Genomic DNA, 16,981 nt, shown 5'->3' with positions numbered 1-16,981 from the left:
TGAGGCAGCATCACCTGGTTCTTGCCTTGCCAGTGGAGTGGGGAGCAGCCCTGAGCCCCCATTGCTGGGCACACATGGATGGACAGGGCCTCAAGCACAATGCCCTGTGTGGGCAGTACCCACATCCTGGGGAATCATTCTGAGCATTTAAAGCTCTCTGCTTACAACGGGGTAGGGACAGAATTTGATAAAAACCGGACACAAGTCAGTGTGTCCAAGGTGATGGCTGCTCAGAGGTATCCTGCTTGTGCAGGGGGCAAACATGAGCTAGGCCTCACACCTGAGGGGCTCCACGAAGGCCAGCACCTCGTGAGGGCCCGGCTCTCTGGCCACAGAGGGGCAACAGGGGCCAGGACATTAAAAACTGGTGGGGAGAGGGGCAGGGAGGAAAATCGAAAGGGTGCGGCAGAAAAAGCACTTTCTCCCCAGACTGAGGGGTGCAGACACTCCAGGTTGTTACACTCCCGGCTCCACTGAGTTCTGCCCATATTCCAGCTCAAACAGTGGGACCTGCGATTTCAGCCCCACGGGCACCCTGACCCCAGGGGGGCACACCGAGAGGGAGGAGGGCTGAAGCTGGGGAACCCCAGCTTCGTGGGGTGCAGCGGAAGCACAAGCCTTCCTGCCGGCCATGACCATGCTGTTATTGGAGCTCTGGCAATGAACAGTGCAGAGAAAGGAGAAAGTGCATCAGAAAATTCACAGTTAAGCTCTCATTTTTCAACAAAAGAGTTAACAACGTTCGTGCGTTAGGTCACTCATGCATCGCTGCCGTCAACTCCATTCCGTGAGGAAACTGGAATGGCAGGGCCTTGGCTACTGCTGGGACATGCACACACACACAGGACTCCTTCCCCCCAGTCCTCTAGGATACACTCCAAAACTTTAAATGGCTCAAAACCCTCTTTCCCCGATTGAAGCATTGTGCTGGCTCCACACTGGCCTTACATTCCATTTTCTTTGCTAGCAAGCTCTTTTTTGGGTTGGTTTTTGGTTTTGGTTTTTTTTTTTTTGGTTGGTTTATTTTCTTTTTTCTTCCCCCAATTCATTTTAAATTGTTTTTGGAGAAAATCCATTTGGCTGTATTCATGCCCATGCATTTCTAGTCATTCACAGACATGCTCACTCCCATTGGACATTGGAAAGAACAAATGGCCAACATAAACACCTGGTATACTCCATACACACTCCAGCAACACAAGCTTGGAAAGAAATCCAGAGTCTTCAGGGGAAAAGCACCCCACAAGGGCAAGCACAGGGGGAATTCAGAACAAACCAGGTGGTTTTAAGGCAGGAAAGTTTGTGGCAGCTGGTTTGACTGGGATAGGTTGTCATTTCAGCTGGTCACCTCCCCGGCAGCAATCCTCCCCACGGAGCGGGGAAGTCCTTGAGTTAAAAACAGGCTTTTTATGGCTTCCTCAGAACAAAGAAAAAAAATTAATTTAATTGCTTTAAAAAATGGGGCAAGGGTTTTCCACTGAGCATCTGCCCAGCTGGTCCTCACTGCAGAGTCTGATACATGCCTACACCGAGCCTTTCCTGATGCAGACACACCTAGAAAGGATGCTGGGAGTTGTGCTGTTGTCAGGGCTACCTGATCTTTTTCAAAATTAGGGATCAACATCTAGCCACAAACATGTAGCTACAAAATCAGCAACACTGACTCTTTACATTTAACACACACAGGGAGACGGACACACAGACAAAACACAAGTGTGCCCCAAGATTTCCATCTTTATGCCAAGTGGGAAAATGCATCCAGGTAGGTAAGTTATTGGGATAAGAAGTGCAAGCCCCTCCAGTGTATACGGCACATTGCTTTGCTCAGTCCTGCCTCTTACCTTGGCCAAGCAACACCTCAAAGGGAGCAGGCAGGAGAACAGGGTGCTCTGTGCTAGGGGTTTCTGTCAGTAAAAAATCAATTTATCAGAGTGAAAAGAAACTAGAACAGCAAAGTCCAACATGAATTAGCTGAAATTAAAAATTGTCAGAGGTTTTGGTTCTTCAGCTGAAAAGTAATCTTGTGCCAAAAAATGGGATGCTCAACTTCCAGCCTGCAGCGCGTACGTAGGCTTGCTGGGGAATGGAGGAAGCTCAGGGAGCTGTCAAGCTGTTAGCTAGACTGCCTCGAGCAGATGAGAAGGGTTACTTTGCTAGACTGCTATGCTGAGAGGAAAGTGTTGCTATTTGTTTTCCCAGTCTCCTTCTGCAGTGTAATAACGCAAACTTCCCTGCCGACCTTGGAGGCGAGCGCTCCTCTGGAGAATCCCCAGGGCTGCCCTATGCCAGCAGACCCGCTGGGTGCCCTGTCTTAAAAACTAACTCAAAATGCAAGAAAAATGCTCAAAAATATTTTTTAAAAAATAAAAATTTCTTTTTCACATGTGAAGTGACTCTCTCAGTCAATGGGTGAGAACCACTTGGCACTGCTTGGACCTGGATGCCTGTTCCATGGGGCCTGTGCTTGCCTGGCACCAGGATGATCAGCTGGGAAGCTCACAGCAGAAATGACAAAAGCAGACAGACCTTCCTGCCTTAGAACCCATGTTGTATTTATGAGATGAGGCCACCTGAAACAGTTTTCCCTTGAAGACTCCAGTTCCCTTTTTGGCTTCCCCTTCCCAGGCTTGTCTTGCCACTCAGCAGCGCTGAGAAATAAGATAAACAGGAATGTGATACCAACCGTGAACTGCTGGTTCTGTCGTCGCCGTTGTGTCTACACACGGGAACAGAGGATTGGAGGAAGGGAAGAAACAGGAGGAACAGCATGCAAAAAAAGGGAAAATGGAAAAAATGGAACAGATAATATATGAGCAAGCTTTCAAAGAACATTGCGTGACAAGCAATAATAAAATGAAAGGCAAAAAGCATTTGAAGTGAGTTGCACTGTTTAGAAGACATGCCTCCAGTTCAAAAGCTATGAGCCTGAGGAAAACAGTAAATTTTTTTCTTTTTCCAGGTCCTTGCCAGAACAATTACTGGTGGTTGCAAAGTCAGGGGAACAGGAGACAGGAGAAAACACCGACACCAACAGTTTGGTTGGTGGGGACAAAACAGAAGCTCCAGAGCAGGATGAGGAGCTGAGGCTTGGCACATCGCTGTTACACACTCAAACACTGCCCCGTAAGAGCACCCCTGGCCAGGGAACAGTCTGCTCCTGCCTCTCCTCCAGCTTCCCAGCCACCACCTGCATGATGAACCATTTTTTCCAGCATAAAATGTTCTAGAACTGGCAACTGTGGACAAACATTGCCTGTCCCTCTGCTGCAGCAGGTCCCTGGTTGAACAGCTATGGGTAATTAAAACATCCTGTATGTTTTTTTGCATACAGTTAGTTAGTCTGAAGCTGACTCTACTCCATTTGGACTACATCCCACTGGAAATTTCTTGGGGGGCACTGCCTTGCCAATGGAGGGATTCTTTGTATCTTCCAGGTGTTTCCAACAGGCAGTTTAAAAAGACTGACCCAAAACTGAAGGCTTTTTCTGACAGTTATTTCCCCCACACCAATAGTTCTAAACCAAATGTAACCACATTACCCAAATTGACTATTTATTTAGCTGCTGGAGGCTGTTTACTTTCCCTCTGGAGGTAGGTGCTCTGCGGCAGGGGTCAGTGGCTGGAGCGGACTGGCTCCTCAGGACGTGTGACTGAAATAAATCCCCAGAGCCAAGGGCCAGCCAGGTTTGGGGCAGCCCTGGCTGGCTGGGGGCAGGCAGTGTTTGAGTGAGGAGCAGCGTGTGAGCGAGCCTCAGCGGCGCTGCAGCCCGGAGCTTGGGTTTTGCAGCAACGACAGACAATTCACAGCGGCGTTTCCCCTCGGTGACATGCTGGCAGACAACCTGGGGACGGGCCCCTGAGTGGGCAGAGGCAGCAGTGGAAAAAGGAGGACCTGTTTCTTGGCAATTTAGCTGAGGACAGCCCAGGGCTGAATTCCTGAAGCAGCAGCAAAGACAAGAATCATACAAGGAATACACAATACTTACAGATACAAGGTCTACATGCTTTAATTATGGAAGCAAAACAAATAAACCCTGCACAGTTTAACGAACTGCACCAAGACTTGCATAACAGGTTATCAAGCTGTCATTAGCCTGTTTCCACTGCCAACATAGGCTGTTCTCATCTTGGCAACCAAATCTAAGGCACCCTCAAGGAGGCCAGCCCTTGTTCTCCTGTGGGAGCCCTGGGGGGCTACAAGGGAAACCTTCCAAAGCCACGAGGAGACCAAGAGCAGGGCTTTGCTTTGGTTTTGGGTAGCAATCCCCATTTGTTTTAACCAAGCAAATGGTGGAAGGGGAAATGGTGGTGGAGGTGGGGGAAACCCATTGTTTAGAAGGGCTTGTAAAACTGAGTATTAATTCCTGAGATAGCATCTTGGCATCTATAAATAGTCTCAATTTACTGTCTTCCTGAAATAAAAAAAGTTATGTCAGCTTTTACACTAAATAGAGAATCTGCTGGAAGCAAACTTGTATTGATGTGCTGGAAGAGATTATTAGTCAAGAAACAGTGCAAACTGGACAGTGCATCTCGCTTCCCCGTCCGGGGACAGAGACCGACAGGTTACACAAAATAAAGTTCTCAAGCGGTTGTAAGTGCGAACAAATATCCACGTCAAACAACATGTTGGCTGCAGCTGGAATGACAAAGTTATGATTAGCAAATGGTTTGGATGGTTGCAATAGGAAACACAGAGTGGTTAAAGTTCAGAGTGAGCTTTTGGGGAGTCCTGTTCAGTCCCAGTCCTCTGGGAAGGACTGCACACATGCGTTCCAGAGGGAATGACCCCGTGTAAAGACTCGAACACACTGACACTGGCGTGTTTCTACATCACCACGTGGCAGAGGAGAGAAAAAGGTCACTGGTGCTTTGGTACCAAAACAGTGTATTCCTGAAAATCCGTGTGTGTCCCCACCACTGCCACTCCACAGCCTGAAGGGACATCCCAGCCCTGCAATGCTGCTGCTCACACAACCCGTAACTTCAGGCAGGCCTGGCTGACTTTGAAGGTGCTTTCCTGAATCCTGGGTATGTGCCACCAGCTTCTGCTTTGCTTTCAAGAACAGCCACATTTCCATGTCAGAGCAGGCACACAGCACCCCAGGGATCAGCCTTCTGCCCCACGTCCTACAACAAAATCCATCTCTTCTCCTCAAATGCTGACCAACAAGAAGTCTTTGATACTCCTGACTTAACTGATGCTGACCAAGGAAAGGCTCTGCTGTCACAAAAAAGCACTGCTCTAAGCCATCGATATGCAGAACAGCTACACGATCACCCAAGGCTGATAGCCATCATTTAAAATGGAAAGCTGGTGATGAAGAATGGGCTGGTTTGCCAGAAAAGCCAAGAGGACATAGCAATCACATAACCAAACAGACTCAACGTGGGATTTTCTATCTTAATATCAGGGCTTCTCTTCTCAATGCAAATCAGGACTGCTGTTCAGGAAAAGCAGAACAATGCCAAGGCCTTCCAAAATCTTTGTGTACAAAAGCTCCTCAGGGGCCTAGTTTATAGTTACAGAAGGTACCCAAGGGAGTAACCATTGGCCTGTACAAAGCTGCAAATTTCACTTTATTGGGATTTCTGTGTAGCAATGGCCATAAGAAATAAATATCTGCCAGTTAAGACAACTCAGATGACACCCAAGCTCTAGGCACTCACCACTTCAGTAGGCAGCTACACGAGGGCACACACACATATACACACACATATTTACAAAATTACTGTGTGAAGGCAGCTGGGCAACATTTCTCAGAGTTATGAGCTCCACCGCTGAGCCTCCTCGTTTTCTCAAATGGATTCTCTCCAACTTCAGACTGTTTGCAGAGTGTGACAGATCAGGCCCTTTAAACTTGGCCATAATTAGTCCACAGCCTCAAACAGAACAAGCACGATGGAGGAATGTTAAAACCCCAGCAGCAAAATTAAATTCCCCTGGTTGAATGGTGCAGCCACAGTGCTGCAGGCACGCAGAGGTACTTGGTGCAGGGGGTGAGGAGCACACACAGAATTACAGCAGCACATCCACAAAATAACAGCAAAACATGCTGCTGCCTTTTAAATTTAAAGAGGCTTTAGCAAGTATAGATATCCATACAATATATTGCTTTTTAAATTGCTTTCTGAACTGAAACCAAAAGCCAATCTGATCCCTGACGCATGGAGCTCTTTTTCCTCCCGATTTTCCAGACTACTTCACATGTAGTGACCGGGGCGAGTGTGAATTCCTGCACGCAGCCTGAGGGAACAGCATGCACCACTGCAAACAGATCCCTGCTTTGGTTCAGGGCCCTGGGGCTGATGCAAAAGCCTACAAAACCCTTCCTGGCATTCCCCTGGATTAAATTTCTGTGGGACACCAGTGCAGATGTCACATCCCACAGCAATGAGGGAGATGAGGGGTGACAGGGCTCAAACACCAGAGCAGTGGCACATCCATCCTCTCCCTCACCTCAGCCATCCTCTCCCTCACCACATGCTCCTCCAAGGATGGATGGGGATGTCCTTTGCATCCCAAAGCCCCGATCTGCTCTGTACAGTGCTCTGGGTTGGTGCTGAGTGCCCCTGTCCAGGCGTGCTGCAATGGGCCCTGGGGACAACTTGATTAGCAGACCAGATGTTTCACAGAAATCATCACAATCTGTATGGATGCTGTATGTGACCAGAACAAAAATAATCTGAAATTAGCACAGTGGCTCTAGCCATGCTTTTGCATGTTTCTCTACACAGATTTGTGAGGATTTGGGTTTGATTTCAAGCCCAAGCTTGCACACATCCCACGCTTCTGCTCAGTAAGATGATGGTTTGTGCACTGCTTATGCTGTGTCATCAAAGGTAAGGCCACGTATGACAGGTCCTACCTGCTACTGGCTGGGATGGGACTGAAAGACTGAATTTTATTAAATTTTATTTCCTGTCCCAGGCCTGTCAGCTCTGCCTTTAGCCCCTTTAATGCGGACACATCCTGGATGAAAATGTCAGAAAGGCGCAGAATCATCTTTAAATTAACTTGACATTTTACCAGGGACAGGAAGAACCTTCAACAGAAAGCAAAACTTAAATAATAAGTAATTTGGGGGAACAAATCCCTGGGCTGCGTCCCTTCACAGTGGAATCAAGCACCTGAACATGTCACAGCTCAACAGCAGACTGGGAATGTCGAGAGCAAACTGGGAGCCCTGGCTGCTCCTGCTGATGTTCCCATCTCCCGTTGGCAGTGTGGGCATCTCCACATCCCCAGAAAAGCCAGAGTCTGTCAGAGAGTCCAGACAGTCGAGCTGAAGCTGACTACTCTCAGCTGACTGGGGAGCAAGAGTGTTTTTACCATGGAATTCCAGGCCAGCACCTGCAGTGGTGCCAGGCAGATGTGGCTGTACCTGAGCCGATGTCCTGGTCCTGCTTTAGACATCCCCAGGCTGCCTCCTCACCTCCCACAAACCCACTGCAAGGAAATCTGAGAAAAGGATGACTGGGACTGCATTCTTCCTGCCCACCAGCCACTGGGATTACTGCTGGGATAAACTCCCTGCAACTGCAGCTTTTCACACCACCGGCTGTAATTAGGAAAGGACATACTCCTACTGAAGATTAAAAAAATGTTCTTGTTTTGAGGAAGTTTTTTGGCATGTAAAAAACCTATTTTTGCTGACAGCGTTCACATTTCCATGTGCTATTATTTTTAAAGCACCTGGGATGACACGAAGTTGTGCTTATCAGGAGACAGCTTCTGCCCCTGTGGGTGACAGGAGAGTTCCACCACCATGTGCCCCTGCTCAAGAGCTGATCTTCCAACTCAGCATCAATTCTCAGCTCCTGCTTTGGAGCTCAGTGGCTCCTGCACGCCTCCAAGACAAAGAGAGCTTGCTCCTGCTTGTAGAAATCCTGAGCCTCAGGAAGGAACTCAGAGCTGTTTCCACAGGATGGGCTCAGTGCTTTCCACACGTGTTCTCTGAGGGGGCTGGGAATTCTCAAGTGAAAACCACTGCCTGCAGTGTTACAGCCCCCTGAAACACACACCCACAACTGCTACTCCAAGGGATCAGTGGCATTTGAAACATGCTCTAGATGGGCACTCCAAGGAGGACATGGGGAGCCCCAGCCTGCTGCTGATGCTGCTGCAAAGGATGGAGAGCAGCACCTTTACAGAGACAGCAGCATCCGCCACAGGGCTGGCAACACCGGCAACCTGCACCTGTCACCCCCAGGTCTTCACCAAAACTGAACCAAGACATCTGTGCAATTCCACCTGTGGAGAAAGCGTGGGAAATGCAAATGTTCACCTATGAATGATGCTGTGGATCCTGAGAGGCGGGCAGGAGCGAGGAGGCTGGGAAAGGCAGCGAACGCTCAGCGCCATGCCCCGAGATCGGGGCTGGACTGTGATTAAGGACCTTTATTTCCCAGGAAACAACAGCTGCCCAAGCCCAGCATTTCAAGGAGCGACTCCAGGGTAATTCAAATGATGCTGCTTGCTCTGCTGTATCGTATTGTACATCTTAATGAAGAAAGCCACAAGGACAATTTAACTGATAAAAAAGGGCTCGGCAGCGATAACGGCTGAAACACCAAAGGATGGCCGGAATATCAATGCTGTTGGAGGATACATGGAAAAGATCAAGCTGTCACGCAGGAAATCTTTTCAAGCACCTACACTGAAGTGACAGAGGGAAAGCTCTAAAGGTCGCGGTGTTTGGAAACTTCACCAATGCTCAGCTTGTCCTTCGCTGGAGAAAGCATCAGGTCAGCTTTCCAAGAGCTCCCCCAGAAACTCCCTGAACCAATAAATCAAAAGGACAACTCCAAGGGCAGAATTTTCTAGGGTCACCTGCTGGAAACTGCTTCAGTGCAGCCTCTCTCCCCATGTTTTATTCAATTAAAGCAACACAATTGTTTTTCAGAACTACTCCATGGTTCCAGGGGACATGAGCTATGTCAGGTTTATACTAAAAGTAGGGGAAGAACAGCAAAATAAAACAGATTTCAAGCCCACCTCATCCTAAGGATTGGATTCCACTGGGCTGGCTCCAGATGCTTGGATTGCCAGCAGCTCAGAGAACACCCCGCTGGCTCCCACCTCTCCTCTGTCAGACAGGAAGAACGCTGGAGCATTTGGGTGAGGACAGGAATTAAGTTATCAGGTGTCTCTCAAGGCTTTGAAAAATGTTCCAACACTACTCTGCTATGTAATTCTAGAGATTATGTTAATTTGACCTAATTTTTTCCAGCCAGAAAGTCTCTTAACTACTGAAGGGCAGAAGCTGGTGTGGCTCCACGCTGCTGAGCACTGACTGGAGAGGACACACGCCCACATCTCTGCACGACAGAGGGAGAAGATGCCTCAGCTGCTCTGGGTGGGAAAAGCACACAGCTCATGGGCAGTGGATGGTAAGATGCATGTCAAGAAGACTCAGTGTCAGGGAAGAAAATAGTAATTTCTCTTATTAGCATTAGTGAATCTTCTTCAGACAAATCGCAAGCAGGAACTGCTGGAATCAGAGAGCAATATCACATTTTCATTACTTTTCCAGCCTCCTCAGCAGTTCAAAGCCAACACAGAAAAGCATCAAGAAGGCAATGGAGACCCCCTGAGTTCTGCCACCAGAGTCTGAGATCCTCCACCACTGCAAACAAAGGTGAGAGATCAACGCTGGACAGCCACATGCTCCTTACCCCAAGGAACCTCTGCCAGGCTGATGACATGGCCATTTCTGACTGCAAGAACCACCTCCCTCCCCTCCCCTTCTTATTTTTAATATAAAAAATCTGGACAACTCTGTGAAGGAAAGCCCAAAGGCTACTGAGCATCCAGAGATGAGCCACAGCACTTGCAGCAGGACAGCAAACAACCAAAGTGCTATTTATTGGGAAGAACCAACCAGTACTGTGGAAGCTGACACCACGGGTGAGGACAAGCGAGGACAGCACAGGCTTTGGAAGGCAGTGCTGGGGCAATCCCTAAAATGACAGGCTGATAACAACCCAGTTCCCAGAAAAAGGACAGTCATTAAGGTTTGCAGGCACCAGGATTAACTGAAGGGGTTACCCAAGCATCAAGACACATTGTTCCGTTTGGCCCTCCGAAATCCATGAGCGATTACCGTCGAACAAAGAAACCTGCGAGCACGTCCACGTACAGCCCGTGTACACACGGCCGAGCTTCTCTGCCAACAGCTCTTAGGGAGGCTCTGAGAAAGCTTCAAACCTCCACTGAAACAAAAGCGGGTTAAGTCTAGAAATCAAAACCACGGAGGAAGGGAGAGCGGTCACGGCAGAGCATCCCAAGCACCCCAAGCTGGGTGTGTGGAGCTGGGGTTACCGGTGCGCACCTGCAGGGAGGAAGCAGAGCACGGCGAGGGCTGGCAGGGCGATGGTGGCCGCCGGCGCGCGTTAAGGCACGTGGGGAGAGAGGCTTCGTCCGTGCCAGCGGGGCCTGCCTTGGGTGCAGAAACCTCGAAAGGAAAAGAAGCCACGAAACGCCCTGGGCAGGGTGGTGAGAGTCAGCTGAGCAGCGTCATAAAAGCAAATCAAATGTGAAGGCATTTACACAAGGGGTGCTTTACAGCGAACAGTAAACGTTGTGCCATTAGCTATTCAATGGTCCATCCTCACCTGCCGTTTGTCACCTCTGCCTCAAAAATAAACAAACAAACAAATAAATAAATAAAGCCCCACAAAAAGCAGCAAGCAAAAGCAAAAGCAGCGGTTGGAATAGGAAAGGTCAGAGAAATGACAATGCAAATGGTTACAAATAAATCAGAAGGGTTTTCCTGATGAGTCAGGTCTGTGAGGAGGTATGAGGATGTGTCAGAGAGAGGTGTCATGATCTTGCTGGTTGTTTTTATTCATCTTTTCTCGCTAGACACAGAAAACCTCACAAGCTGAAAGGCAGCTCCTCAAGAATGGGCCTATGGATGGCACTCACTCAATAAAAACGACTGGTGGAATTCCCTTTTCTGGGAGAGTGAGGGAGAAGCTTATCACAGAGAAAGACCAACACCTCGGCATGAGAAAAAGCATCTTGAGTCACATCAGGTGAATTGAACTGCCGAAGACCAAACTTTCTATAAATAGCTCCGAAATTGATACTGACAGGATGGAGGCTGAAACGACTGCCCATGCTAAGGGAGCTCTAAGGCTGTTGGCATCCTGTGTTTGAAGCACCCAGTGCTGGCCACCAGTAACTGAATTAATCACTTTTTCTGCCATGACAATTCCCACGTTTCAGGAACACCCACACCCACGGCAAGGACCGTCCGACGCGCTGAGCTGCCGGACCAGGGCTCGTGCTGTGGGTGGGTGTATTTGAGGGAAAAAAAAAATACTGCAAGTGACTGGTTTGTTGTTTTTCCCCAGGCTTCATGCTCTGCTTATATACATAAAAGACAATAAACATTCAGGACATTTCCAATGGTTATGAAGGTACCGTACCTGTGATGGTGGTAGGGATGGTGGTGGTAGTGGTGGTGGTTGTTGTGGGAGGAGGGATAGTTGTGGGGGGATCTGGATAAAATATAAAAAGGAAAATAATAAAAAAGCAAATTAAGAAAAAAACAAGCAGAACACAACAGCGGTCAATTGTGATCAGAGGAAAACAAGGATGCTAAGAAGCAGCGCAGGGGTTGGGGGCTTTCCTTGGCTCAATCCCAGGGGGAGAGCCTGGCAGTGCAGGGACAGAGGGCCAGATCCTCTGCCCACACTTACTCGGGCTGGAGAACCTGGCCCCAGCCTCTCCCCCACTTTCTGCCTTCTACAGTGCTAAAAAAAATAAATAAAACCCAGCACAAATTAGTCAATGAGAGAGAAATGGAATGGGAGAGGCATAAGGAAAATAAACTGCACACTTTCCACAACAAAAAGACCAGTTTGCACATACAAGGAGAGACACAGTGGTGCTTTGGTGGTTGTCTATGGATACATTTGCAAACCCAGGTGGGAGGGTTGTGTGAGGGGCCCTGCTGTGCTTCACAGCCTGAACATTAACAGCACATGAACAGATCTCACTGTCTTCCCAGGGCCATGAACCTCACTGCTCTTCCTCTATGAACACATGGCAGCAGGATGTTAAAAACTACTTCAAAGATGGTAAGGAATGCAGAGAAATGACAACATCATTGCTGAATATCAATTTCCAGGTATGAGGAATTCCACCAAGCTCTTTTAATTTAAAAAAAAGTCAATATTTTTCTGACAATTTCAGTTACACACTCTTGTTTTTGCTACTAGGGCATCGTTAATGAGATGTTTCTCTCTGTGACCATTTCTCAGATGGACTGGACCTGTTGAGATTTAAACCCTGCTGCTTGTCACGGGATTGATGTTACACACAGGGACACATCCTTATCAAAACTATCGGGCAGGAGAAGGTAGATATGAGAAGATGTAAAAGAAAAAATATGTATCAATGCCCAGATGATCAAACTGAATGCACTAAGTAGTCAGAAAGACTTTGAACTACGGATTCATTCGGCAATAATAGAGCATGAAACCTTTCATGGGCTTTTGATTTTAGGTTTCCTCCGTAGCACGTCAGCTGCTCCTCACTAACACATCTGCTACTCTTTTATCTCTGAGCAAGTTCCCTTGGATCCCCTAATTAAGATATCTGAACTTTAATTATATACTGCACCTTTATTATATTCCATCCAACTTCCCAAGAGTTAAGGAACATCACCTCAGAGCTCGCTGTGCTATGAGCAGCCACTGTCTTTCCTCTGCATCCCAAGATCTCAGCCCCTGTGCTTGTGTCTTGCTCCTGACCCACACATCTCCCCAGGGGCAGAGGGGCACAGCAGCACTGGGGAAGGGCCCCCAGACTCACACTGATCAGCCTGAGACTGGCTGGGCCGTGGGCTCTTCCTCCATGAAAGCAAAAAAAAATGCTGGAGCTAATGAGCTAATGGAGCTGGAAGTTTCTGGCAATGTATCTGCCCGTGCCCATGGGGAGGAAAAGCATAAAATGGATTTTAGAAATGAGCATGTTTCCAGTGTGTGTCAAGGTGATTGTACATCCCCATCCCACGTGGGCAGCTGGGAAGGTGCTGGGCACAGCTCAGCTGCTGGAAGCCACATCAAACCCTTGACCTGCAGAGATGGGAACAGGACTGCCTGAATGCTGCCTCCCCCGGGCTGTGCCAGGCCCTGCCCTGTGTCTGTAGCCCCTCAGCTCCCACCCTGATGTGGCTGGGGCAGCTCTGCACTGTCCTGGTGAGGACAGCGAGGCACGTCCTGCCACCACGGCCCCCGCCATGCACGGACACAGCCCCTGTGTTCTGTGTGCTGCTGGGGAATTGGCTGCTTTTGGTGGTGAAAGAAGCCATGGGCCAGAGGTCTGAGTGCTCCACCAGTGAGCATGCTGAAGCTCCCCTCAGCAGCAGCCAGCTGGGCTCTGTGGCTGTCAGGCTTCAGCTGACAGCCACAGCCCAACCGCTCCCTCCCCACTCTGGACCTCTCCCTTTTAAACCAAGGGTTAAAAGGATTCCTTGTGCTGTCCAGAGTGGCAGAGCCCAGCAGGATGCTCCCAAATGGGCAGGAACTGGAGATGATGGGGTGTGTAAAACCCTTCTCTGCCCATGAGTAGCCCTCCTCTACATGGGCAACACATCTGCCAGATGTCTAAGCTGGAACCCACAGGCCCCTGTCCCCTGAGAACCTGCATCTCCTTCCAAGTAAAGCTGTCTTGGGTCTCCTGGGGATTTAACCCCGAGAGGAAGAAACCCCAAGGAAGTCCTGCGCTGTCTATTCTCGTCACATCCCAAATGTGCAGTAATTATGTGAGATTTCCCACGAGCTCAGGGAAGCTCAGGCCAGTGATGCTGAAGAGGTTCCCCCAGCCCTGCCTCGGCCCAGGATGGGTACACAGAACTACACCTGCCCCCCAGCTGCTTTATGGCAGCAGCTTTCATGGTTTCTGTCTCATGGGGAACTGCCTGTGTCCTATTCCAACTGCTCTGCTCTCTGCAACACTGGTTATTTCTTTCAACACTGATGTGAACAAGTGGATTTTTAATATTGTAAGCATGCAAATTACCAATCACAAATGCGTACCTGACTTCATTTTGTAAACTGGAGCCTTGTGGAGTGAGAGGCACTAGAAAAACTACCTATAGGATGGGGTACAGGAGTTTTGTATAAGCTCAAAGCTGTCGCTACCTTGAGTCTTTAGGCAAGTTTTTAAGACTGGGCTTAAAATCACTCCTGTAGAGGTGGCATTTGGAGAGGTATGGGAGGTTCTCCACTCTGACTGGATCAGAATAACTACCAGAGAGCTAAGATTGCAGAGCTTCAGGCAGCTGTTGCATGGAACAAACTTCAAACCAAGTTTCTGTCCCATCTGAGTGGAACCATAGCATCGTTCAGGTCAGAAAAGACCAAGGAACCACCAGGAACTCGGCCCAGCCACACACAACCGCCCTTAACAGAGAAAGTTTAAAATGCAGCCCAAGGAACAGCTCATCATTAAACTGGGGGATTGCTCTGCAAGTGCCTCCTCAATCTCCATTCCATGCAACACCTCATGGCAGGGGCATGAGGTTTACAGCAATGCCACAGTAACGCAGGTGAAACGAAGAATTAATGCAGGTACTTCACAGTGCTTTAAAAGATGCTGAGGCATGTTTTAGTGTCTGCCCAGCCACACAGACAGGCTGAAGGCATCACATTCCTCCAGTTTATTTACTGGTTTGTAATTATCTAGGGGTGCTGGCTGATTAACTTGCTAGCAAAAGGCTCAGAACCCCTTGGACAGGCCACTGGAGGAGGTGTTACCAGGAGGACAAGGAACCATTGAGAAGTCCAAGGAGAACTGCACAGTTCTCCCCACGCCCCTGCTCTGGCTTCCCTTAGGCTTCAGCTGGCAGCACGGGGTGGGAGCTCCCGGAGCCAGGACAGGCTCTGTGCACACACTGAGAGCCCCAGCAGCACCCCAGGGCCTTCCCAGCCCCTACCCCAGCCCAGCATCGGGGTGTCAGGAGCTGCCTGTGAACCTGGCAGTGAGCAAATGTTAAGTTCTGTCACAGCTTTCCGAGCAGGGCATGTTGCAATTACGTGTAAACGAGTCTAGAAGAACGGTGGTTTTTCTCACGTACCGTATACAAACAGCATGTAATCCGCATGTGATTTCCCCACCGCGTTGGAAGCCTCACAGCGGTATGTACCATTATCTGTTTTGTTTAGGTTACTAATGAGAAGGTTTGAACCAGACACTACAACGTGTTGAGGCATCTCATCATCTACTCTTAACCACCTCATGTCCGTAGGCCTACAGAGGAGGGAGAAAAAGAAACAGTCACATTACTATTTTCCTATGGTCAAGATGGCATCTTCAAAAGTTCATCCACAGACAGAAAGCCCAAACCAAGAAAAACTGTAAAGAAACAACACATACTTTTTTGTTCTACTCAAGCCCAGATGCTGTCGGGCTTCCTCAATTTAAATTTATTTTAACCCAACAGGAAACTGTATCCAGAGCTTAAATTTTCTGAAAACACTAATGCAAGCAGGAAGAAAGTTCATTAGTGGTTAATCATTCGCTTACTCAGCAAACCTGAAAGCTCTGAGGCTACAGACTCAGTGTTCATCCACGGGGTGCTCTGAGGGCAGAGCTGGACAGCAGAACAAGTAAGGTTTTGTCAAGTTTGAACCCTTCCACATGCTGCCAGGGACCTGGTGACCTCAGCAGGGGCTGTGCCATGCACTGAGGGACTTCCAGCCCTCCTCCTGTCCCCCCAACCCGCCTGGAAACCCCTTCTTGCATCCCACACTGATGGAACCCAGTGGGCAGGGGGTCTGCATTATTCAGGAAATGAAATGAGCTTGGGTTGTTAGAGCTGGTAAAGATCTGAAGCGCTGAAGGGCTTTGTGGGGTCTTTTGAGTTTGTGGGGGTGTTTGGCATCTATTATTATTATGTCTTCAAGCAGCAGTGAGGAGACAGATCAGCTGTTTCTCAGCAAGAAAATTCCAGCACCCTTCAGGCCACTCAGCTCCTCTTAAAGGGAAGCTTCCTGCAGCACAGCATTTCCCAGCCTGCCTGGCTCCAAGGCTGGCAAGTGGGACTTCATGTTGCCAGAGGTATCCCATGGCTCAGGCTTTTCCCTGGGTCCACACAGCACATGACAGGCATGATGCAGAAGCTCCTGATGCTTCAGTATCCCAGCCAAGCTACTGGATGGATCCAGCACCAAGCAAACTCAGCTGGGCATTGTCTGATTGGTTTTGGACACGGGCTTGGCATTCTGTCCCTCGCTGCCATGGCATTGGCACACGAGCCACGGCATGGGCAGCAGAAGCTCCTGAGCGAGCCCAAGTGCAGTTTAACTTCAATATGGGTGGGAAAGGGTTTGGATGTTCCTGGTTGCAGTTTTTAAAGGGCTCTTTGTGCTGCAGAGACCCCAGGTTTCCCAGCTGGTACACGACACAGCAGCTGCTGCTCAGAGAACTGTGTCCCTGGATGCCCCACAAGTGACCATTTCAGCATCTTCTCACTTCTGTAATGGTTTTAGGAGGTTGTGTCTCATCTAACAAAATATCTGTATTAATACCAAATAGAAATTTCTCCTCTCTGGTCTTTTTTTCCCTTTGAACTTCCTTCCCCCAGTATTTATGTTGCCAAATTTTGCAGAGAAATTACTTTGCTTAACTGGAGAACTCCCCCTTCATCTAAAACCTCTGTAAAAGATTTAATGAAACCTCTTTGTCTTAAAAAGATGGAGCCAAACCCAGCTCATTACTTTACTGTGTATTTTCTTAGCTTCGGGAGACCCAGGTGAAGTGACCTAGAGAAGCCAATTCCCAGCACATCACCAGCACCACGCAACGTGCAGCGGCAAGCTGCCAGGGAGATGTGTCTGTCCTATTTAACATGGGAATGTCTTACTCATAGCCTGCAAGGAAAAAATGTAGAGAAGCCTGTTCATTAGATTCCCAGCTGATAGCAAATGGGAGGCACTGCAGGTACCCAGGGGAGCAGGAATGCAA

At 48.7% G+C, this 16,981-nt stretch overlaps 1 protein-coding gene across 5 annotated transcripts in view; it reads right to left on the bottom strand.

Annotated features, from left to right (window-relative positions):
• Positions 1-16,981, bottom strand: part of CADM1 (cell adhesion molecule 1) — a 133,298-nt gene that overhangs the window by 13,125 nt on the left and 103,192 nt on the right. For 3 of the 5 annotated variants that reach the window (XM_086860965.1, XM_086860964.1, XM_086860963.1), the window contains exons 7-9: positions 15,093-15,265; positions 11,437-11,508; positions 2,684-2,716 (exon numbers count right to left, since the gene is read on the bottom strand). In XM_086860965.1, the coding sequence (XP_086717091.1) occupies positions 2,684-2,716; positions 11,437-11,508; positions 15,093-15,265 (278 nt within the window). The remainder of the gene's footprint in view (positions 1-2,683; positions 2,717-11,436; positions 11,509-15,092; positions 15,266-16,981) is intronic. The other 2 variants (XM_086860966.1, XM_086860967.1) reach the window with 2 other exon arrangements.

Source organism: Cyanistes caeruleus, chromosome 23 (genome assembly GCF_971803275.1).
Source record: "Cyanistes caeruleus chromosome 23, bCyaCae1.hap1.1, whole genome shotgun sequence".
NCBI lineage: Eukaryota > Metazoa > Chordata > Aves > Passeriformes > Paridae > Cyanistes > Cyanistes caeruleus.
Note: the sequence above shows the minus strand (reverse complement) of the source record. Positions and strands in the feature narration are given on the sequence as shown.